General features: G+C 45.0%; 8 protein-coding genes across 8 annotated transcripts; 6 read left to right on the top strand and 2 right to left on the bottom strand.

Annotated features, from left to right (window-relative positions):
* Positions 1–3: 3 nt before the first annotated feature.
* N7466_011149 (uncharacterized protein) lies at positions 4–2,651 on the bottom strand (the record flags this gene model as incomplete). Its single annotated transcript, XM_057170538.1, has 4 exons — positions 4–514; positions 566–1,547; positions 1,687–2,334; positions 2,426–2,651. The coding sequence occupies 4 exons, from the start codon at positions 2,649–2,651 to the stop codon at positions 4–6; spliced, it is 2,367 nt and encodes a 788-aa protein (XP_057016270.1).
* A 1,179-nt stretch (positions 2,652–3,830) lies between these two features.
* N7466_011148 (Kelch repeat protein) lies at positions 3,831–4,691 on the bottom strand (the record flags this gene model as incomplete). Its single annotated transcript, XM_057170537.1, has 2 exons — positions 3,831–4,476; positions 4,624–4,691. The coding sequence occupies 2 exons, from the start codon at positions 4,689–4,691 to the stop codon at positions 3,831–3,833; spliced, it is 714 nt and encodes a 237-aa protein (XP_057016269.1).
* A 1,708-nt stretch (positions 4,692–6,399) lies between these two features.
* Positions 6,400–7,212, top strand: N7466_011147 (uncharacterized protein; the record flags this gene model as incomplete). The annotated part of the gene is made up of 3 exons (XM_057170536.1): positions 6,400–6,581; positions 6,643–6,880; positions 6,946–7,212. The coding sequence occupies 3 exons, from the start codon at positions 6,400–6,402 to the stop codon at positions 7,210–7,212; spliced, it is 687 nt and encodes a 228-aa protein (XP_057016268.1).
* Positions 7,213–7,595: 383 nt separating this feature from the next.
* N7466_011146 (uncharacterized protein) lies at positions 7,596–10,091 on the top strand (the record flags this gene model as incomplete). The annotated part of the gene is made up of 3 exons (XM_057170535.1): positions 7,596–7,646; positions 7,829–8,386; positions 8,547–10,091. 3 exons carry the CDS (start codon positions 7,596–7,598, stop codon positions 10,089–10,091), a joined length of 2,154 nt encoding a protein of 717 aa, XP_057016267.1.
* Positions 10,092–12,010: 1,919 nt separating this feature from the next.
* Positions 12,011–12,416, top strand: N7466_011145 (uncharacterized protein; the record flags this gene model as incomplete). The annotated part of the gene is made up of 2 exons (XM_057170534.1): positions 12,011–12,041; positions 12,124–12,416. The coding sequence occupies 2 exons, from the start codon at positions 12,011–12,013 to the stop codon at positions 12,414–12,416; spliced, it is 324 nt and encodes a 107-aa protein (XP_057016266.1).
* Positions 12,417–13,813: 1,397 nt separating this feature from the next.
* Positions 13,814–14,471, top strand: N7466_011144 (uncharacterized protein; the record flags this gene model as incomplete). Its single annotated transcript, XM_057170533.1, has 2 exons — positions 13,814–14,156; positions 14,212–14,471. The coding sequence occupies 2 exons, from the start codon at positions 13,814–13,816 to the stop codon at positions 14,469–14,471; spliced, it is 603 nt and encodes a 200-aa protein (XP_057016265.1).
* Positions 14,472–18,230: 3,759 nt separating this feature from the next.
* Positions 18,231–18,929, top strand: N7466_011143 (Pfs NACHT and ankyrin domain protein; the record flags this gene model as incomplete). Its single annotated transcript, XM_057170532.1, has 2 exons — positions 18,231–18,283; positions 18,371–18,929. The coding sequence occupies 2 exons, from the start codon at positions 18,231–18,233 to the stop codon at positions 18,927–18,929; spliced, it is 612 nt and encodes a 203-aa protein (XP_057016264.1).
* A 2,305-nt stretch (positions 18,930–21,234) lies between these two features.
* N7466_011142 (uncharacterized protein) lies at positions 21,235–22,986 on the top strand (the record flags this gene model as incomplete). Its single annotated transcript, XM_057170531.1, has 1 exon — positions 21,235–22,986. The coding sequence occupies one exon, from the start codon at positions 21,235–21,237 to the stop codon at positions 22,984–22,986; it is 1,752 nt and encodes a 583-aa protein (XP_057016263.1).
* Positions 22,987–23,021: the final 35 nt, after the last annotated feature.

Genomic DNA, 23,021 nt, shown 5'->3' with positions numbered 1-23,021 from the left:
GGCTTACGCAGCAAGTGCTTCTTTGGGCATATTCTCAGCACGAGATACCCCCATCTCGATCATGTGGAAATTATAGGCTCTCGCATCAATCCAAATGAGACGTCCAAAAACATCGTAAGTAAAAATATTCTTGTCGACCTCCAGCCCACCCCAAGGTGCGCTAATATCGTACTCTGCTGAGTTATTTGCGAGATAGATATGTCCATCCTTGCCCGATACGAGAGTTGCCGTTTGGCCAGCATCCTGGATCAGACGGAAGCCATTTGTCTTTGGAAGCTTCCGCAGCTTATTCTTGTCCTTGTCTTTGTTCTCAGCAGAAAAGTGCTCGTCCTCGTAGATGACGGGTTGGGGTGGAGTAAGTTGAAGTGTCTTATTGGAAGCAAGATTCTGTTCGCCTCCAACGGACTCTGAAACCTTCTGTAGTACCTCGTCAGTCGCATTTGTCGAGGCATTTGGGTCAGTATTTTTCAAAAAGTCGGTGTCTTCAACCTGCGAAGAATTCCACCCCTGTTTACTAGAGGAAGGTTAGTCTAGTCCAATATCATGACCTGCATACAATACTTACGAAATGCAGCCGAAGCCCGTCTCATAAAATGTGAAACCCAAGTTCTTGAACTCGTATTCCCATATTCCGAGGGCCGAGGAGTAGATACGGTTTTTTGCCCCAGCGCGGAGCTCTATCCCATTGTCACAGGCATGTTTTTCACCATATGAATATCCGGCAGTCAGGTAGAGAGAAGGTGCTGTGTAAACCCCAATCGCCTTCTTCCAAGTACCAGTAAGAACATCGATAGCAAGCTCAATTCCAACTGGCAAAGCGAGGTCCGCAGTTGCAATGACGTTTCCTTTCTGAAACTCAAAGATTGGCTGGAAAGATGGATTAAACCCAGATGCCTTGTTGTTCTCAGTTTGAATATCTAGAGCGATTTCTCCTGGCGCGATAGAGAACCTTCCTCCGGCTATGAATTCCGCATGTGAATCAACATAGTTACTGGCGGCGGCATTCACAGAGACTTGAGGGCCAATGGTGATAACTTTGGGAATTGTGAGAGGAGACAAGGCCACAGAATACAGCTCTTTTTCCAGAACTGTATTGATCCCTCCTTTTCCTGCCTTATCTTTGAACGCCTTGGCATCAGTTGTGATGTTGAATATCGCATCGAATATGAACGGGTCGTGGTTGTTCAACGATACTCGTGCCCTGTAAACACCTTTAGTGATGCTGAACGACAACGCTCCTTCAAAGCTCAGATTTCCCTTTGCTCCACAGCTGTTGCATACAACCATCGCTCCGGCGCCCGGTTTGGAGAGAACAAAATTGGTTTCTGACAATCCGACTTTGTGCAAAAGCGCCTTTGCATCGTTGGCACTTCCTGCAAAGTTCCCGCCAAATGAACCAAAGTCAACTGGTAGCTTGGAACCACCAGTTGTATAATCAAACTTAATATCTGCATGGTATTCCTCTTCGAATGGAACACCAAATACCACCATAACTATTTTTGCGGCGATGACTGCAATCTTGACGATAATTTCCACAGCCTTTTTCACTGTCTCCGCTAATTTTTGAAGCGAGTTGAATACAGACTGTCGGGATTCATCAGCGCAATTCGAACCCTCTATAATCCAAACAATTCAAACTCACATTTATAACCCAGTTGATACCTTCAACAATCCAGGAAAATAAACCTCGCTTAGCAAGACCATTATAGTCTTCATCGGATAGGTAGTCAAGACCAATCTCGTACTCATCGGGGATATCAATGTTAATAGAACTTGCATTGGTTCCGAAGAAATTCAAAACTGCCGAGGCATTCTTGGTAAGGTCGACAGTTCCGCGAGGAAAGGTTTCGTTCAAGCCTTGGAGGTCGTCCCCCGTACCATTGAGCTTATGGGGTATATTCCGATACTGGCGCATTGTTGTGTCCGCTTTGGAAGCTTTGACATGTCCTTTAACTGGCTGTCGTTTGTTGATATGTGGACTCCGATATGTTCCCCAATTCAGGTCTCCATCATGAATTTCCTGTTCATCCGAGAGCGTAGTAGCTACTCTCGTACAATTTCCATGGAAGGAAGGGCGGGAGGCAACAAAGAAAGAACGGTATTCTCCTGTGAGATGGCCACATCCGTGATGGTAGGTGACGAGATTGAACGACGAGGCATTGTATTTTTTCCACGCATTCTCCACGGTATGCATTGCCTCGGAGTTGCTGAAACAGATATCAATGGATCGGTTGCCACATTTGACTTCTTTGATGTGGCTCGAATGCTCCAACACAACCGTAGGTCGCGAAAAAGTAGCATACAACCGACCATGCTTTGCACCATGGAGAGGAGCTATGAGTGTTCAAAGGGGTCAGTGCTCTGAAGACAACGGCCACTGCCTATGTACCTACCTTCCTAGGTATAGTTTGGGTTTTACACTTACGCCTGTGGCCTTCTTGGCTGTAATACAATTCTTTGGAATCTTCCGGGACCAAATGTCTGTGGTCTTGGGGGTCATGCTCAGGGTGTAGAGCAGGATACATGTAAACACCATCACGTGCAAAGGATGGGGGCACCTGCAGCATATCCTCGTGGGCTCTGTGCCTACCGCTAAAGGCTGACGCAAGGCCCATCAAGACCAAAAAGGCCATAGATTGGACGAGCTTCATTGTGGGGGGATTTCCGATGCCAGTAGTGCAGCACTGTACAAGTAATTGAGTAGGGACTGTATAGGTTAAGAAAAGACACACATTTGCTACTGGCAATTGGCCTCATATTTATATGCTCAATTGGCACTGTTCAAGTGTTTTGCGGGATGTTGAAGAGGCCATGGTCATTGTTGACATCATTTTTCCGTGGATTTGCTGCCAAACCTTGACAAATTATCCAATTCAAGTAACACAAAAAAGCAAATGCTGGTGAACAAATATTGGTATGGCTGGCCATGATCGAATAGCGACGCTCAGATTGACACTTTCTTTTTTTTCAATACCATTCCAAGCTCGTATAGCTGCTACAGGCGATCCAAAGTGATGATCCATATCTCCAGCCCCTCATTTTCAATGTTGTGGAACATTGTTAGCTTTGATGATCAATCCACTATTGAAATAAGCTTGGAAACCCCTGAATCCTGGTACCACAAGAGTCATGTGGCAGTAGATAGTTACCTAATGGGTGCTCAGTGGCATCTAACTCGAACCTTTGGATTGATTTGATATATTTGATTAGTCTGAGATCTACTCCGTATATATATGTTGTATTGGACTATTGACCAAAAGGGCCCACCAATGATGCAAGAATATGCACCTGGAAATCACACTGCACATGCCTGAACCCTGGAGTATTTCAGCCGCAGTGGATCTTTAATTTGAATACTCCAGTGGAGATTCATGGCAGATCTCGGGAGGTCCGGAGCTCCCCCTGAACATTCAATTCCAATGCCTCTTGAATCTTCAAACATTTGAAGATTCCAAGCACTTGAGGTTGGAATACTTCAAAGTTATCGGTGCCGAGATATACATGGTATTGATACTTTCCATTTTCAATTTTGTGATGTTTACAGCCCCATTCAAATGTTTTCTTTTTCAGATAATATCGATCGCACAGTTCTGCCAGCATTTCTCTCTACATGTATTCATGAAAACTCAAGTCTTCAAATATCTCCAAGGCGATCGTTAGACTCCCCCAATCCACCGTGAACAAGAATTGCATTCAATGTTCAAAGCCGCAACATCGGCATCAAACCAGCTTCGTGCAACTGGAAGCTTACTTCCTTGCAAGCCCACTGCCTCCCACTTTTTGTTCCCAAAGTCAAAGGCCCAAACATCACTCATCATATTTCCCACGCCCTAGTGTCCCAATGAACTGAGATCCTGCTCCCCAAATAAAGTATTAAGATAAGGCCGTTCTCCGACAGAGATCGGCAGCAACGCACTAACACTCCGTGGTGTCGGGCCATCCTTTCCATCCGTTGGGTACCCATGCCAGACCCAAAAAGCAGTCTCAATCGTATAGATATCCACGTTCCCACCATGTTCGGTCTTCCCATCAAACCCGTTCATCCGATACAATTTGCCATCCACAAAAGCTATCGATGTACCACCGCGAGGAGGATCGAACGCTGGCGCGAATTCTGTCCACTCTTTACGCGAAATACAAAAGGCCCATAAGTCGCCATGTCGTCTCTTTTCGGGACAACCAGCGTGAAGATAGAGCGTCTCTTTGCCATCATTGATTATGCAGTGGTAGCTTCTAGCAGCGGGGAACGTCTCTGGACTATTCTTTGAGGGCTGGGTGAGAGACCAGCTTGTCTTGAAACGATCATATTCCCAGGTTGTGCCGCTCTCTTCGATGGGAGTCGTCGCAGTGCCTCCACGGCCAGATAAAAGGTATATCTTTCCGTTGAGGGTTGCGGGGGCTGTGCCGACACATGCAGATGGAGAATCAGATGTTGCAGGATAGGTTTTTATCGATGCGTCAGCTACTAATGTGTTGCTTTTTAGCATTGTTGTCTTAAAATTGGGGTTTCTCGTAAAGACTCTCACTTACCATTCGTCAAAGATATGGTGTGTACATCAATATCGCAGGGTACACGGCAGCAGTTCTCCTCGAAAAATGAAAGCTTGCCTGTCAACAACAGACACGATTCGTGAAGAGCGCTGAAGGACTTCAACGTCTGGAAGCTTATCACACTGAGCAATAATCGCCATTGGGGAAGAGACTGGAAAACGCGAATGAGCGTTTAAAATTGGGATGGTCTGTGGGTGAATGTAAGCAACAGAAAGAGCAAATCAAACACAAAAGACGGGGGTCTCTAGTGTTTAAGAACAGCTGGGTCGGGATGATAGTTGGTGAAGAGTAGTTCTAATACCGGGGGATGTTGAAGTAGTAGGTACTAGTAGTATGAACTGTATGCTGTCTAGTCTTGGGTTGGCCAATGACTTCACGTTTTTCAAATTTGAAGGCTCGCCGCTCCCTCATATATTCAAGCTCCCTCCCTCCCTTATAGTACCAGCCAAACGCAGCCAAAGACAGAGCTTTCCCTTATGACACGCTTTTTGTCAGGAGATGTAGGAATGTAATATACTTATATACTAAGTCACCTTAGTCCTGACCTACTCCTGGGGCTATCAGCCTTGTGTACAACGCGCGAGCTAGTCATGAGATCAGGTTAGAATCTAGATAGGAGTATTAGCTAGCTAATCTGGGGAAGTGAGAGATGAAAACGCTGTCAACAAACACTTTTTCCCTCTCCTTCCCTTCTTCTTTCCCCATCCCATCCCCTCTTTGAAGAATCAACTACATTACGTCCTTCACTCTTTTCCCAGTTCTACGGTGTACTTTTGCTAACTTTCTACTCTCCCCTTTGGCCTTCTCGTTCTTGTTTCAAATTCAGGATCTTTTTTTATCGCATCGTCGTTTCCGCTTTGATCAATCAAAATGCCAGGTTCCATTGCGCATGACGGATCGCCGATTCCTTCCACCCCCTTACAAGCTGAGGCGACTTGGATCCTTGATGACGATCTAGGCTCTGTATCATCCGCGAATACATCAGCAGATACAGCTACAGCTTCACGCCCAGCAACCCCCGAATCATCACACGATGCAGCTTTACTTCCTGCACCTGGGACAAAGGGGTGCAAAAGACCTCATTTGACCGATTCTGAAAAACGGGCTATACGGATCTATAGGTCTTCACACAAGCCTAAACCAACCTACAAGCAATGTGTTGAATGGTTCGCTTTACAATCTGGTCGAAGAATTTCCCACTATACTGTGGGGAGAATACTTAGGTCACTCTACGTAACATATTTCCGCTCCCAAGTGGGGCTTTCCTATCTTAGCTGCCGCCGCTTTTATGAGGGCGCTCAGAGTCAGGCTCAGTGAGTAAATCTCAGTCCGGACTCAGGCTCAGTGAGCTGCTCAGTCCCGTCACGTGATGAGTCAGTGAGGTCCAATGAGCACTCAGTGAGCACTCAGTGAGCGCTCAGTGGGCATGATTGGCTGCTCACTGATCCATCACTGATTACTCAGAAATCGATCAGAGGCATCTATCGAGCACTCAGTCTACGCTCAGTCCAAACCCAAAGTGCACTTCGCCCCACAATATTGTTTATTTCGTGACTTACTTTTTGATGCCCCTCATCTCTCGCCCTGCTCCTTTTTCTTGAGGTGCTCGATATTCTAATTCTATTTCCCCCTCAAAAGTAACGTACTAAAGCACGATGACGCAAAAATGGACGGTATGGAGCCCATCTATCATGGGGCGGCGTAGTAGAAAAATCTTTTCCAAAACACTGAATTATAAATTGAACCTGCTTCCCTGCTTCAAGTCTCTAATACAGCTTTCCCTATGCACTACTTCATCTTTCAGCTCTTTCAAAAATTTCCAGCATTGTGTTGAGGTGTTATTTCGCTATGGTTAAAAAACTCTTCTTTGCCAAAAAAGATGAGATCGCCAAAGAGAAGCGCCGCAAACAACTGACAGAGAGCGGCTATGTATTTGGCGCTCATGCAGAGGAGGATTCCATTCGAGAGAAGGATAAAAGGTTGGCCAAGACCAAGAGGATGTACTGCCACGCTTTGGATCGTTGGATGGAGTGAGTTACATGCAATCATACATGCGGAATACCTGTCGAATCAGATGCTAACTTTTTTTAGATTCGCTGAAGAACAAGGTATCGAGGGCTACAAAATAGGGCCAGGCTGTGTAACTCCAGACCACACGCTCATCAAAGAATTTCTGCGCTGGTACAGTCATTCTGCGCGAGGGAAAAAAAGTAAAAATGGCCGGCCAGTGATGACATCGGTAGTCAATTGTGCGGAAAGGTTGTTTGGTGGGTTTGAAGAAAAATTGCAGATCAAAATCGTGATGGAAGACCGGAGTGAGATTTTCAATGTAAGCCATCATGTGGTCTTCAAATTTTCTGCTCTGGACTGCAAGTCAAACTAACCGCAAAACAGTGGATAAGGAAAACATTGTCAGAAACGGAAGGAATAGTTGAGAACGTCGAGGATCCAGACCACAGCTTCACCAAGAAGGATTTTCTTCGAATGATATGCTCTATGTGGCAAGCGGATCATCGCCGGTTTATGCCCGGATTGCTCAAGGTCATCATCATGCTAGCTCTCCAGCTATACCTCTTCACTGGAGCAAGGATTGGAGCTTTTATACCACCCCACGAAGAAAGATATGAACGAGGCCTACGATATGAGGTGAGGGCCCTTTAATTCTGCGTTTATGCATAACTAATCCTTGAACAAGCACATCACCCTGGTTTTGTTTCCATCCCCTACGGCACCCTGGAAAGTAGTGTGGAAAGTCAACCAAGTCTGGCTTAAAGGGAATCGGAATCCAGAGTACACAGTGTAAGCCACCCTAATCTGAATTGGGAAATTACTCGCTGACCGAAAATCAAGATTCGGGATCGGTATCCGCGACACTAAAAGACCACAATTCGCGTCTGGTTATATTCTTTTGGCTCTTGCCCTCCAACACGGCGCTCTATTTGGTATTGAAACAGTGGAGGACTTGGCTAGATTTGACCTTTCAAGTGGACAGCCTATTGAATTACGCTGGAAGGATGAATATTTGAAAAAGCCTGTTCTCAGAAATGTCACAGCTGATGGTCCACAAGACGTACCACTCACGAAGGAACGGTTTTGTGAGTTATTACGTGGAATCGTCACGACCGCTGGATACAACAAGAGTATAACGGTACACAAGATACGAAAGAATCTTGGAAGTGTTATTGAAGGTTAGATATGTATATTTCACAGCTCATTAACGGTGGATGATTTGCTAATCGCTGGTATAGGAAAATATGGTTCTGCTCCTGTATCTCAGATATACGGACACAAAGATGCTGGTACATATCCCAAAGACTATTTATTACACTGTTCCTCGATCGATACAGTCTCAGCCGTTTTGGGAGAGGAAGAACAGTCTGATCACATCGAATACTTCCAAGGGTTTGAGAGATTTCATGAGCGTGGACTTCCAGGGGAACTAACAGCGGAAATTGAGGCGAGCATTCGGCAGGAGCCAGAACTAGTCGATAGAAAATTTCGAATCGAACAACTTGAATCCTCGAACAGCGACAGAGAGTCCATAGCTGCTGAAAAGCTGAGCTACAGAAAAGCCTTGCTTCGACTCCGCCTGACAGGGCTAAAGCAATACCAGAGCCGCTGGATACAAGAAAGACGAGACCAAAGAATTCTCAGCCGGGGCAAAGAAGAGCCGGCGTTCACTGAGAATGACGTTTGCATGCGAGCTCAATCCTTACTTATGCCAGAAATTGCCCGAATTTCACCACTAATGTCTTCTGACAGGGAGCTTTCCGCCGACGAAATGCTCCTTTTCGTGGAAGATCTCAAAACACATTGTGAACGTGATTTTGACGTGGTATATCTTCCACACGAAAGTCCCATCGAAGGTCGTTGCCCTGGTGAAGATTGCACCAAAGAGATGAAGTGGTGAGTTACCCTATAATGTAGTAATGACACACACACATGCTAACGACTTTAGTCTAAAAAAAAACAACAGAAGTACCCATATTCACCAGTGTGTTCGACGCAAGATTGCGTTGGATCTTCAAGTCTCAGAATCAGATTTGAAATTTTGCTACGAGTGCATGACATGGCTGCTATCAGTTGAATGGCGGGAACATTGTAGTTCTCACCTTCGATCATGGAAGAGTCAGCACTGCGAAGTCATCGTATACCGCCACACACTCATTCGCCCCGGCTACTGCCCCTTTTGCTTGTGGAATATGGATCTCGCCGCAGAAGATCGATTGAATTATTGGTTGACAACTACGAATTTGAAACGACACATTGAAGAGCAGCATATGCTTGAAAGCCATTTGCGTAAGACGAAGCCAACATGCGGTTGTGGCCAAAATTTCGACAATGAGCGCGGCCTTCGACACCATTTGCACGACGCCCACGGGATAAACAAAGCCATATGGTTAAATCCGAAGACACCGAGAAAGAGGAAGCGTGCTTTTAAGGTGGAAGCACAAAGTCCTGCAACAGAGCCAGAGCCGGAGGGGCGGTGCTTCAAGAAATTCCGCTTTTATCGGTATCCGCCCCCGCGCCACGAACATGAGGATCAATTGCTAGACAAAACTTTCTTGTCAGTACCCATATTGCAGTCGTTCATCGAGGAACATCCAGACCGAGATTACAGTGTGGATCCGAGTGATCAGTCAATAAAAAGCAGCACAAGTAGCTCAGTTGTGTCTTGCTTTTCCGCAACGACTTCACTTTCCAGTTCGCGGCCAACGACTCCTGGATTGGAAGTTATTGATCCTCGAATCCTCGAACCTTCCGAGATTGACGAAGAGCGTGAAGGCCAGCCCCGTGATCAGATTTTCGGGCAGGCAACTCCACCTAGGATATCGAAGGACAGAAAGGAGATCGGTAATCAATCATTAGGTGCTATGCTACGCTCACCGTTCCCTGTTGAAGGCTTTACCATTCAGCCCACCCTTGTCTTTGAGATCAATGATCCTCAAACCATCCACACTCCTGGTCACTGCCTTGAGGATGCGCTTCTACCTTGTAAGAACATTACAAGCCAGCTGAATCCTCTCAATTTATGCCCGAGTGAGGTTGAGGCCAAAACAATGTCACCTGGTGACACGAAAGAGTCACAGTGCCCCTCACCAAGCTTTGCCGCAAGCAAACGGATCGAGGGGGAAAGAGTCTTGGGAGAAGACAATCTCGCCAGCACGTTAAGCATTAGCCAGTGCTCTACCACGAAGCATCAGCGCGAAATCAATCGTCTGACTCAGGAATTACGCGATCAAATGACGTATTGTGACACGAATCCGGTCATTGGTCTGGGCGGACCACTCACTAGAGCCCAGACAAGACAACAGCGGACTCTGATTTTTCCGAATGATTCGAAAAATCGTCAGCCACGAAAGAAACTCAAAGCAGCAGAAAGACGAAAGCTGCGTGAGTTCAAGAGTCAGAATTGGACTCTGAGGCAAGTTGGACTTCATTTCGCGGATATAGATACGCTTATTCTGCGGCAAGCTTGGGTTGATATCAAGCTTCCTCAGCGATGCACCAGGTCACGAGCTAATCAAAAAGATAGCTGATTAATTGAGATTTGGTCAAGGACTATCTACCAAAGTAGATTAAATTCGTACATATAGAATCTTTTTTCCATGACACCCTCTATCCTGAGCATTCTCCCGTAGAGGCTATCCTCTGAAAAGGTTTCTGCCTTCGTATAAGCTCAGAATCTCCAAAGGCCTCTTAAGTCGACCATTATTGCCCAGAGGCTAAATTTAATGCAGCTGCTGTCTTGTGGTGAGGATACGTTAACCAAGCTCTTATACACGGTTTAGAATTATGTATAGGCTGCTTTGGTTTCATTTGAGATTGTGGACAACTTAGCCATTCCATTCTTGAGCCGATGATAACTCGAACTAACCTTTGGAGTCGGACGGTAGCACGCATGGTAGCACGCACGGTAGCTAAGATGTGTCGACAGCTCCTTTGTTTTGACTGAAATTTATCACAAGTGTCTTACCATATTGTAATTTAACTTACAATACAGTCATATGAGCTGCACCGCCACACCTGATATAAAAAACCATACATATTAAATTCCTTATAGTAACGTAATGTATTAGGTAATATTCCGGTTCTGCAATACGATATTGCCAGTTCCTTAATATGGGTAGCCAAGCCCACCCAGGAAATCATCCCTCTCGGATTCTTTTTGAAATAAATCAGTTAAGGGGGGCCGGGGGGGGGGGGGGGGGAAGACGATAACATACTCATTGGAACAGAAAGCTGTGGAACAGTCATTGCAAGTTCACGCCCGATCGACGTCTCTACAACGTCTCTACCGTCCGCTCAATTAACATCGCCAATCAATCTATAGATTAACATTGAAAGACGCAGCGTAACGTACTGTGCATTGTGGGTCTAATTCAACTACGTCATTGTTTTCTCTTACGATTATCTGCGAAATTCCATTACAAATACAGTACCCTAGTCCGTATGTATTACAAGGCCTCGTCAATGATCGAAAATGTATGAATCTATGTTTGATAAAGAAGTAATGGTTCAGAATTACGCGATATGTAATGAAAGAGGTCGTTAAGTTGAGGAGGTGGGCGAGAAGGTCCTCACCGTTCCCACCCTCAAACTTCTATGATAACTCGGTTCCCGTTCAAATCACCATCGCTGGATCATGCTTTCAGAGTTGGAAGATCAACTGATGCCCTCAAATAAATTTAAGCGCTAGCGCCTTGGCAGTGGGGCCTGGGAGAAGAAATCCATTGTCTATGGAGGAAGCAGATTTCACTATCGACTGTAATGTACAACAGTCCTTCGTGGAAAGTCACCTTCTCGTGGTGAGGGATGTCAGTAAGTTAGACTGCAAGGTCTGACCGAAGCTGAGCACTTTCCAAGTCGAAACTCCGGCGGAAACTTCTTTATTGGTTGTGACGACGCGGTGGGAAGCTTTCAAAAGAACACGTCGACAACTTCGCAACGTCGAGGAACCTTCGAACAAGCGACCTGCCTACCCATTTCAACCTATACTCACTGGGCTTTATTCACAATAACTCACCTGCCCTACCGGTTTGATCGCATGTCGATTCGTCAGCCCTTCGTCTGCTATCTGGTGTTGCCGCCAGCGAGGCAGTCAGCTACTTCGGGCGTTAATATGAGAAGTACTCTCGGTAAATCGCTACTCAGGGAAGAGGTTCACGAAACTACATCGAGAATGGACATGTGGGGGGTCCGGTGTTACAGATGGATGGGTTATTGCTTTTGGGGAGAGGATATGATGACAACAACAACAAGAAGAAATCGTTAAGGGCATACCCGTATGGGCTAGAGGGGTTTTTGGCAGCTGGTTCAGTTTTTCCTCTCGAAAATGAGACTATGACAAAATGTATGCAGTGGAAAGATCAAATAGCGTATAGGTGCCCTCTAGGTTTGAAAACTCCGGGCGTAATGAATTGTGTGTGTGTGTGTGTGTGTGCAATGTACAACAACGATGGTCGCTAGAATCTCAGATGATGGATTCTGTTAACTGGTAGAGCCCTCTTTGAGACGATTTCATTAATTTCCGAATAGCTCTGCCAGACTGAGTAATACTATCCTTGGCAGTTATTTTGAGCAGTGTTATTTTGAGCAGTGTTATTTTGAGCAGTGTTATTTTGAGCAGTGTTATTTTGAGCAGTGTTATTTTGAGCAGTGTTATTTCGAGCAGTGTTATTTTGAGCAGTGTGATTTCGAGCAGTGTCATTTTGAGCAGTATTTTGAGCAGTATTTTGAGCAGTATTTTGAGCAGTATTTTGAGCAGTATTTTGAGCAGTATTTTGAGCAGTATTTTGAGCAGTATTTTGAGCAGTATTTTGAGCAGTAAATCGAAGAAGATTACCGAGAACAAAGCACAATGAAATTGGTGCTACAGCTTTCTCAATTTTGAGTGTACTTAGCGTCGAGTGTCTTCAATCGATGTGAAAGGTCAGGATAAATGATGTCAATGTATCGAGGAAATCTTGAGCGGCATGACATTTATCACTCAGTTTGGTGGTTCTTGGTGGTTCTTGGGAGCATTTCAAGACTAAATTGAACTCCCAGCGAACTTTGCGCAAGATGAAAAATAGCAAGACAAAGAATGGGAACTTAAGACAAGTTCGTTTCCGTGAAGAAAAATGAGATATTCATATTGGTTGGAAAGACTAGTGACGTGCGGAGAGTATACTGTACAAGACAATTTTTGACCGCGAACGATTGCTCATTTCAAAATGGCAAAGGGGTGTCTTTGGTCAAATGAGGAGGTTATCATTGCGCTCTATTTTTCGTCACGACAAATTTGCTCCCGAGCAATACAATGTTTGCTTTTTCGTCGAGGGTTCAACCGATCGCATCGCGCCATCGAACAGAAAATTTACTCGATAGCCAAACTGCACCCACACTTGAGAATTTTTAAAGGTTGTTGGTATTTAGATGCTGTGGACAGGTGGGTGGACGATTTACTACGGGATCATGAGCTAGTCAATGAGTTGATTGGTTTCACAAAAGATGATGCAGATCATGTCGTCCGCGTTAGTTGTCCCACCCATTGAGAAGAATCTTGCTTACTGTGTTTCTCGCAGTGCCAATCAATTGACAGAATTAGAAAAATACACGACGTGTTTTTATGTCGTGGTTTGGGTTTCAAGAGTTCCTAATTTAGGACATCTGTACGCGTGTTTCACTGGGAAGAGGCGACATGGGCGTAAGCTAATTTGTCGCGATTTCGATATATCGGTCGATGATTTTTGGATGGATCAATTGTGTACAGTACCTAATCATTTGAATACACGCCCTCACGGCCTCAATCTATGATTCGCTACCCTGCTATAGAAATTCTCGCTGGCCCTTTAAGGCCCTGTGAGATTAATTAAAAAACTTGAATAGCGGGACTGCCATTCGTTAGACTACCTTGACAACTGTTCTCAGAGGCCTATACGCGCATAAAGTCGGAATCGAATTCGGGCTTCCTTTCAGTGAAATTGGTGTGCCGATCATATCTCCTGGGAGCTTTAACTATATCCTGCCGGACCCCTTCGTTGAATTCACCACTCCCGAAAAGGCTCTAGATCTCGGATCATCCATTTTCTAGACCCACGTATATAAGTAGATTGATGAATGTCACCTATCCTTTCGCCAATTCAAAAATTTCCCACAAACTCCTCATACATTATCAGGTATGGAAAGCATCTGTGAGAGAAGATTCGTTGCTAACCAGCCAGATTGGACTTACCTGCCCCAAACAACCGTGCCTCTTGTCAAATAAGATATTCATACCATGGCCAAACCCGAGCTTCCCAATGATCAGTCCGAGATACAAGGCTCAGCCTCCCACCCTATGCCTGTCGGTGACGACGACAACTCTGGCAAGAAATACACACCAGAACAGGATGATTCTGACGGAGATACTGTGCGCTTGAGTACGCCAGAATTTTGGGAAATCGTGGGTGATGGAGGAGCTTCCATTTCACAGAATAATACCGCGGTCACGGAATCATCTCCTTCTTGGACGCCGTATGGTCAAAGCTCCGATTTTGGTACTGTCGAGCCTAGTGTAGCCACCTGTACCCATCTGAGGGAGGAAATATCCGAACCTCCTAAGGCTTCCAAGGGCGACAAAGGTATGTGTCTTCGATGCAGTAAAGATCATTCATACAAGGATCTCGTTGCTAATAGGACTAGCCTCGGGTCTACAAAATACGGAGAATTGCTCTAGTTTAGTGCCGGAAAAAAATCTGCCATCTTGTGGGCAACGGAACGCCTTATGGCTTTGTGGTAATGGTAGTCTGGAACTATCTACCGATGTCATCCCGCCTCTGAATGACAATCCGCTAAATTTGTTGTCTCAAAACTGTCCAGGCAAGCGCGAAAGAGAAGACCAACAAGAAGTAGAGTGTGGGACTAGAAGATCAAAGCGCGTAATGAGGCAACGATGAGTGAATTCGGCGTGTATATTATAGGGAGGATCGAAATCAGTTTCACCACTTCCACACAGAGATTCGTTCTGTAAACCTCTTGTACAGTGCGTCCCGAAATCGGTGCAACATCCTACACTCCTTAATTGACTTTCTGCCTCTTGCGCCAAGACGCAGTAGTCTATATTTGGAGTTTTCCCGAGGTCCCCTGCAAGCTGCGCGTGTATTGTTTCGTTCGTAAAATACATAGTAATTTTCGACGTGTCTTCGCTTGTAAATTTAATTCATCTGACATCTTTACGCTCCACCTCCCAAACAGCTCTCCTCGGGAGGCGTGCCTGACAATCAACCACGAGTGGTCGCTCCAAACCTAGCTTCTTCCAATCACGAGCTTATTTACGACATGATCTATATGGCGAACTATCTATAAATGAGATGGCACTGGCCGCTGGTTGCAATAAGAGCACCATTTCGAGAATCTCTTCCAATATAAGAACGTTTCGCAGCGTCAAAGCACCTCCAATTAGAGGCGGACGACCTCGTAGTATCAGCCCGGTCATGCTCGAGGCTTTGTGCGACTATCTGGTTGAGAAGCCTAGTTACCTCATATCTGGACGGGATGCTGATTTTATATGGGTTGATTTCGCTCCTCAAGCAATGAAATCTAGCATCAGTCGCGCCTTGAATCCAAAGGCTGGTCCAAAAAGACTGCTCGGGTCAAGGCCCGAGAACGCAAGTTTGATATTTAGGACGAATACCATCATTTTTGTCAGACTTCAAGGTGGCGGTCCAAGTGTCGGAATATCAGATGCTGCCTGTGTATACGTAAGACGGCGTTGTATTGTCTCGGGTGTTCCAGGGTTCAACTGCGCGTCTGTTTTTGAAGACTTAGTGTAAGATAATAGATGACGACAACAGCTGATGCAATGACTTCGTTCAAGCGTCATATTGACGTCATGGAGTTTTATTATCTAGCGATGGGTCTTTTACATGTCTTTCCAGACTAGACTCTTTTTGCACCAGGTTTCCAAAATGATCCATCTGCTATCTATTGCCGCAGTAGCTAGCTTACCGGGTAGTTGAAGGGGTAATCCATTTCTTACACTGAATTTCTTACATTCTTAAACTAAATACTGAACGTTAAACAGGAACGATACCGATCTCAACCCCGACCGGAGCACATACACGACAAGCCGTTCATTGAAAGAAAACTGAAACGGAGGAATTCAAGTACTTTTGATATCTGCGATGTTGTTGAGTACCATAGTAGACAGCAAATGGATCATTTTTGAAACCTGCTCTTGTTACACCCATTCGGTGATATTGCCATTTTGTCGTTGCCGCGAGGTGGCAAGCTTAACTGTGTAAGGCCCTCACAGTCAAGTAAGTCTGATCAAAGCAAGGGATGGGCGTGGTGCTATATGGCGCCAGTGTATATGATTGGTAGGGTGGCCAAACCTATCCTGCCAGATGATTCTCTGATCGTGCGGCCAGAGCTGATAGCGAAAGTCTTCAGCATCAAGTATAGTCGGATGCACAACTTCAATCCTCGCAACTCTAGGACCCAATATTCCCTTCAGGATTGGCTCTTCAAGGGTCTGGTAGTTCGATCCCCCGTATGGGTTGTATCTGTTCGGGGGTGGCGGTGACAGGACAGTAACAACGTCTCCATCTTGGGCAATGTGATAAGCAAACATAGCGGATGCGCCTTTCATATACCTGCTCCATTGCTTGTTTGACTTCTGGGACCATAGGCATTGCGGCTGCCCATGATCCATCAAAGGTCCCATTGCTGTAGTCAATGTTTGCATTCTCTTCCTATCGGCCCAACTCTGTACAACTTGACGGCATAATCCACTCCACATAACCTGGCACCCTGGTTGCCACTGATCAATGTGAAACTGGTGGCAGATCTGCTCGGCTTCTTTGACAGAAAGGAATTTGCGAAATTCTTCGACAGAGGACGATGAGCACATCTTTTTATGGTTACTCAAGTACCATAACAATTTTCGACAATATTATGGGGCCACTGCGTGCTATTAAAGGGAGCTGACTTATGGACTGATTTGCTGATGGGAAGAGAGGAACTCATGATCTCACCTCAAGGCAAGTCTCGACCCTGAAGACTCGGACACAATCAAAGTTTAGTATGGCGCATCGCTCTGCTATAATCCTGGTTGGCCTGTTGAAGAATATTGGTCACGAGGCGAATTTTGCACCGACTATAGAGAAATGACCATCGGCACCATCTAGGTGTACATGTGATCTCATTCAAGCCCGAACCTTAAATATCGTAAGCTTGGTAAGCTATACTAGAGATACGGTGGTGGGATTGCCCCTAGCCTATATAGTTTAGTGCTTCTAAAATGGAGCGCTTGGAAACAAAGTGCGTGTCTCCGTAAATACACGTTTACTCAAACTGGCAGCCGAAGCTACCCTTTAAGGAGGCATTCTGTCCCTGGTCAAGTCTAGCCGAGGACATCAGAAGCCTGTAGGGATATATTGACGGACCCTTTGGTTTTATTTTACATCTACCGATTGAACCGGAAACGGGTGTAGGTGATAGGCTGATTGTTCTTATAAACAAGTTCATGAGTAGTCGGAAGGTTGGCAAGGTATTTGTAATGTCTGGTACTAAACAAGCCCTCAGACCATCACCCGAACACGGGAGTGAGGGAAATAACTCCTCGCCTCGCAAATGCTTCCCAGGAGTGCAATTGTAAACGTTACCTCCCTACTGTCTGAAATAATACTACTCGTTGTATCCCCTCCCTGTGATTCGGTCACAAAATCGCCAGAAGCTCCGCATGACTTTCGTGTAATTGTCTGAGTTGACGGAAAAGTGGCATAGGTCCTCATGGCCCCCCATCAGTCGAACTTGAGTCTCCCGGGCGCCTGGAAGATTGAGTAGCGCAGATCTCAAAGGCACGATCTAAGAATCAAGCAGTCAATCACTCAGGTTCATATAGAATATAAAGTTTTTAAGACACTCCGGTGGCCTTGTAAAATGATATCTTACATTGTCATTTTCACCGTAGAAAGAAACGTAGAGGAAATCTTCGAGCTGGGTGCTGAAAAGACTAGCAAGACTTGGACAGATTTGCATCTGAGGAGCGGGTTTTGATCCTTCATTGCTGCCAAATAGCCTTTCAAGGAACCCAGCGCGCGAAGCATCTCCTAAGTCCGCTTTCTGTGAGTGAGGTGTTCCAAAAAAAGCTAGTCCTCTCCTAGTATGGTCAGCGTGTGATGGAATCTTTTGAATTCCAAGACCTACGTGGATTGCTTTACTTGGTAAAAGTCAGAATTCGAAGAAGCGTTCATCAAAGCCTGGACCAAGGTTAGTTGTGGAACTGAGACACTATCCTTTCCCTCAGACGACCTACCTGTTTGACCAACAGTCCTCCTAAGCCCTGGCCTAGAAATATTATTGAGTTGTTGGCAGCCTGCACAAATCAGCTCGGAAACTCCTCCCTTCCATTCGAATCCACGCACCTCTTGAGTCCTATTGATGCAAATTTGCTCCAATAAGGCATTTGCCTCTTTAGAAAGTCCGTCTGAATTGGCACGAAAGGTTTCCATCGAATCGAACGTGTAAAAAAAAAAAGAAAAATCCCTCGCCGCTGCTCACACTTACCGACTAGATCGATTTTTATCTCTTGGATATCGGCGACTGTTACTTGGTTCCTTCTTTTTCGAGAACATCGACGCCCGTAAATTCACCATCGAAGAACCGCTTTGGGGGACGTGCGAGTGGCTTCTTAGCCACCCCGACTATCAAGCATGGCTTCACTCCACGCCATCAATGCAAAATTCTCGCGTTTTGTGGATCAGCGGTAAGCCAGGTGCGGGCAAGTCGACGATCATAAAGTTTGCATACCAGAATATGAAGCGCACAATCAAGACTCAACATGCAGTCATAGCTTCCTTTTTTCCAACAAAGAAGGTGGATACTTGGAAAGGTCAACAATGGGGATGTATCGGTCGTTGCTACTCCAGCTTCTTGCAGAGTGCCCTGACATCCAGATAATTTTGGATGATTTCGCTATCACGTCACTGAGTCGCGGTGTTTGCCCTTCCTTGAGTGCTTTGAAGGACCTCTTTTGCCAAGCAGTATTTGCCCTCGGCCAGCGCTCATTGACCTGCTTCATCGATGCTCTCGATGAGTGTGATGAACAAGAAGCTGTGCACATAATGCAATGCTTTGACGATCTTAGCAGAATTTCTACTGCCACGGGGGGCATCTTCCGGGTTTGCCTCTCTGGTGGAGATATCCCCTCTATCTCTCATCGAGATAGAGGCCAAATTACACTGGAAGATCAACCCGGTCATGTCAAAGATCTTGAAACCTACATTGAACGCACACTTTATGCCGATATATCTGCATTCGTCGAAGAGACTCGCCCTAAGCTTCTCGATAAAGCTGCTGGTAATTTCGAATGGGTGATCTCCGTTGTAAATGACATGAACGCCGAGATTTGACGAGGTGAAATGAATATAGGGAAGTTAGTCAGAAACGCTGGAATAACTTAGCGAGCTATTCAACTATTTTCAGAAATGAAATTGAAAACACTGATCAACTAAAGACGGAAGTTATAGTTGATTCTTACCAGAGGCATGATAAAAATATCACCAACAGCAAGTAGATTGACATGTCGATTCGTACACATATAAACACAATTCATAAATGTCTGGAGGCTAGGCCGAAAAAGGCAACTATCAGAAGCAATGAGGTTCACAACCCTTCAAATGTTGCTCGTGATTCCTATGAATATTACGGTATTATTACGATGACTAATTTTTTTTGATTTAGACCAATAATTTGTTACAATATACAATTCGATTACAGTTCTGCCGAATTTATAGAGCGGTGGACCAAAGTTGTTAAGCGTATTTCGGATTTATCTTCCAGGAACCAAGTCGCAAGAGTGGAGAGGTCTAGCTAATTTCGAAATCTACTGTATCTTCATGATGGATTTAAAAATTATGTTTGCAGGTGAGTTTTTCTAATCGCAATACTACAACCAAGTTCAATCACCATACTGAGGTACTGCCAAGAGTTTGTGTCAAGAGTAGACTAAATATAAGAGGCATGGTGTCATGCGAAATACAGTTCAAGAAAGAGTGGAGGTGAGTTAAGAGATAAAACTGATTTCGAGCGGGTCTGTATCATCGATTTTATATTTCGATACAATTAGCGTCGTGGTGTTTCCGGACGACATATTTTCTCGGCTCTAATAACTAGTTCCTCGTTTCCGTCTGCATTCCTGACTGGCCCCTGGTGCATCGTCAGTCAAATGAAGACCATTCCTCGGAATATCATTACAGGACAAACCAGATCAGTGGCCAAGTGGGTATCTTTTGGAATTGCGGATTCAAAAATCTCCGGAGAGGGGGCTTGGGATCGCCTTCTGCGCTCTTTCTCTTCGACAGTCTCATCAAGCATAGGGGATGGCAGGAGAGATTTTTGAAGCGTGAGATGCCCCTTTTGGCCTGAAAAAACACTTGAGCAATCCCCCAATGCCTGCTGCAGGCTTCGCGATAGGTCTAATACATTTGAAAAGTTCAAGGAGGCTGTCATGTCGCACCTAGGAGGAAAAGAGGAAAAGAGGAAAAGAGGAAAAGAGGAAAAGAGGAAAAGAGGAAAAGAGGAAAAGAGGAAAAGGAGAAGCAGGCAAGCGGTAAGACAACATGGTTTCTTTTCTGTGATAAGTGTACTTACTGAGGCATCGACAGCATCAACAAATGAATTGTCTTTCTGACCAAGTATGATTTATCTGTTTGTTTCATTTTAATGATTGATTCATCGTAGCTCCAGTTGATATTCAAACCTACCACGAGGTTTCTTGAAAAACTTTCTGCCTGGAGAATTTGGGTGCAAAATCCCATCCCTGCATTGGCGTATCTAATTTCACATGCTTAAATTGCTTGCAGCAATGAAGGTAAGAAGTGGACGTTGTAGTATTGATTGAACTGATGTACCAGTAAATGCGTGCTACCTCAGCTCCCAAATTTGGCTGAGTAGATTGCTGTGCACCGCGAGAAATCCCCAGTCAAAGCATGATCTATGTAAAGGAAGCGGACCTAGGTCAAACTTTCTGCGGCATCCTGTAGTGCGTCTCCATTGTAATTTGAACACATTACAGCGCTTCTCGAAATCGGCCAACCCAATAAAAGTCACAAAATTTAGGGTCTCTTTGCGGCACCTACTTAGAAGACCTTAGAACCGATTAGTTGTTGAACAACCAGCACTAACCTGCGGTACGCCGAAAATGCTGATTATGGGACACTTTCATGCTCCAGGGAGTTGATTTATGCAATTGCAAATGTTCAACTATGTATACTTTTGATGGGAAAAGTCAAATAGATGTGAAATACGAAACTTTTCAGTTAAGGTGTTTCATTGTGCTCTATACTGGAAACAAATAGGCATGTTAATGCGGCCCTCGTCAAGCGATCCACACCATGATCGGTTTTTCGAACGTTTTGGCAGTGAAATTGCAAAGAGTTGCCAGAATTGGTCTTACATAGTGGGCTGTTTGAACAACCAGGGTGCCGTTCCATCATTCTACTATTATTTTGAGCTTCACCATCATCATTCTTCATTAGTTTAGCTGAGGTCTATGTTCAAATCATTGACGACTTTGCTTTGTTTACCCAAATTACTTCTTTATGAAAACTTAAAGTTCCTTTCAATTATAAACTATAAAGGTCCAACCGAAACCACATAAACGTACCAGTATTGTCTTTCTAATTATATCCAACTGCGAGTAGCTGCATTGGAAATATGTCTGCTAATCGGAATGCCGGGGTTGCTGGCCGGAGAGGTGGCAGAACACGGTCTTTGGAAAAAAGAAAGAAACTGAAGGATAGGATAGAAGCAGAAACTATATCCCGAAGAAACACGATCCAGGACCTCAAGGGCGTGAACAAGACCATAAAAAAGATCGAGACTGACATTGAAGAGACGGATGATGAAGAAAAACTCAGCCAGCTGAAAGAAGAATTGAGAAAGAATTTTCAGTTGAAGGATGAAATGGACCATAAGATAGAACTATTCGACTCGAAAATCACAAGCATCGATGCAGAAATCTCCAAGCTTGACGAAGGAGACCCCATGGACATAGATGAAGAGGAACAAGAACCAGAAAAAGAACCAGAACCAGAACCCGAAACCGAGATTGACACCGAGCAGGACAGCGAAAGTGCAAAGCATGATGATGTCGACGAAGGTCAAAACTTCAATAACAACCAATCGTCAGCCACCGAATCGTCGGGTGAGAGTGCAGGACCTTCCAGCGTCCATACCAATTTGGAAAGAGCAGTTGAACAGAATCCCGAAAACGCGAGAGATGATGAGCTTAATGATATCCGCAACGCTTCGAATCCCCGACTCCCCCTTGTTTCGAAATCTGTAGAGAGGCCAGAAGAATTAAACGATCCAACCAGGGAATCCGATAACGAGCTATTTGTCAACCATGATCATCACTATGTAAACGAACCACAGTATCGACCTCAAACATATGACGATTATGGCTCATTGTCCGATGAAACTGAAACTAGTGCATATGTTACATCCGATAGCTTTCCACTCGAAAGCGGCACCACAATAGTGCAAACGCGACAAGGGAAATTGTTACTCAATTCATATGGGTCCAGAAATAGCCCTATGTATACTTGGAGCAGTTTCGTGCCCTCTGGTAGGGTGAACGATCTCAAGTTTCTGAGTGAACAACCTCACATCGAAGCTCAGAAGATGAAAAACGATGTGCTCATATACAAGGGCAAAATTGGCCCCATAAGGGGTATTGCTTGGATACCCAAAAACAGACAATCTACCATGCTCGACATATGTAAGTCGGTGGAAGATTTGAATCCTGCAAACAAGCAGTCTGGGAAGTACATTTTCCCCTTCACTACTGTACTTGTACAGCTTGAAGGAGAAAATAATTTGAGAGTTTGGATTGATCGATCGACGTACAAGAGGCTTTCTCCCGGTGGGAAAGATTCAATGGAGCGAACCGATAGAAGATTCTACGAAATGGCACTTCGTCAAGTGAAGGCATTTAGGAACTGGGCAGGTAAGAGCCTAGATCCAGAGTGGAGAGGAGATATGAGAGTGGGAAGAGTCTCGGCAAGCCTTACTCCATTAGCGGACACACCAGAGGCAGAAGAGGTAACGGGCCGTGCTGTTCCAAACAACGCGCATTTGAGGCAAGGATCCTCCATATCTCCAACCCGCAATAATCAACAAGAAAACTATCCACCAAAAAAATCAACTCAGCAGGCCTCAGGGTCCTCACTTAACATTCAAGCACCCAACAATAAGCCCGCCTCGGATGATGACCATGGTTCCGCCACATCTCAACGTCAAAAGTTTAGTCAAAAAACTTTCATGGCTGACATGACTGCAATGATGAATGAAGATGATAAATCGAGTCTCGAACGCAGGATAGAATATAATAGAGCGGCGCTGGTGGCATACGCAGTCTACAAGAGGGAAATGGAAATGAAAGGGTTCGAGGAAGAGTTTATTTGAGTCCCATGTTGTGCTTTCAGATAAAACCAACTGCT

The sequence above is a fragment of the Penicillium verhagenii genome (genome assembly GCF_028828195.1).
Source record: "Penicillium verhagenii strain IBT 33310 chromosome Unknown utg000012l_segment0_segment0, whole genome shotgun sequence".
In the NCBI taxonomy this organism is placed as follows: domain Eukaryota; kingdom Fungi; phylum Ascomycota; class Eurotiomycetes; order Eurotiales; family Aspergillaceae; genus Penicillium; species Penicillium verhagenii.
Note: the sequence above shows the minus strand (reverse complement) of the source record. Positions and strands in the feature narration are given on the sequence as shown.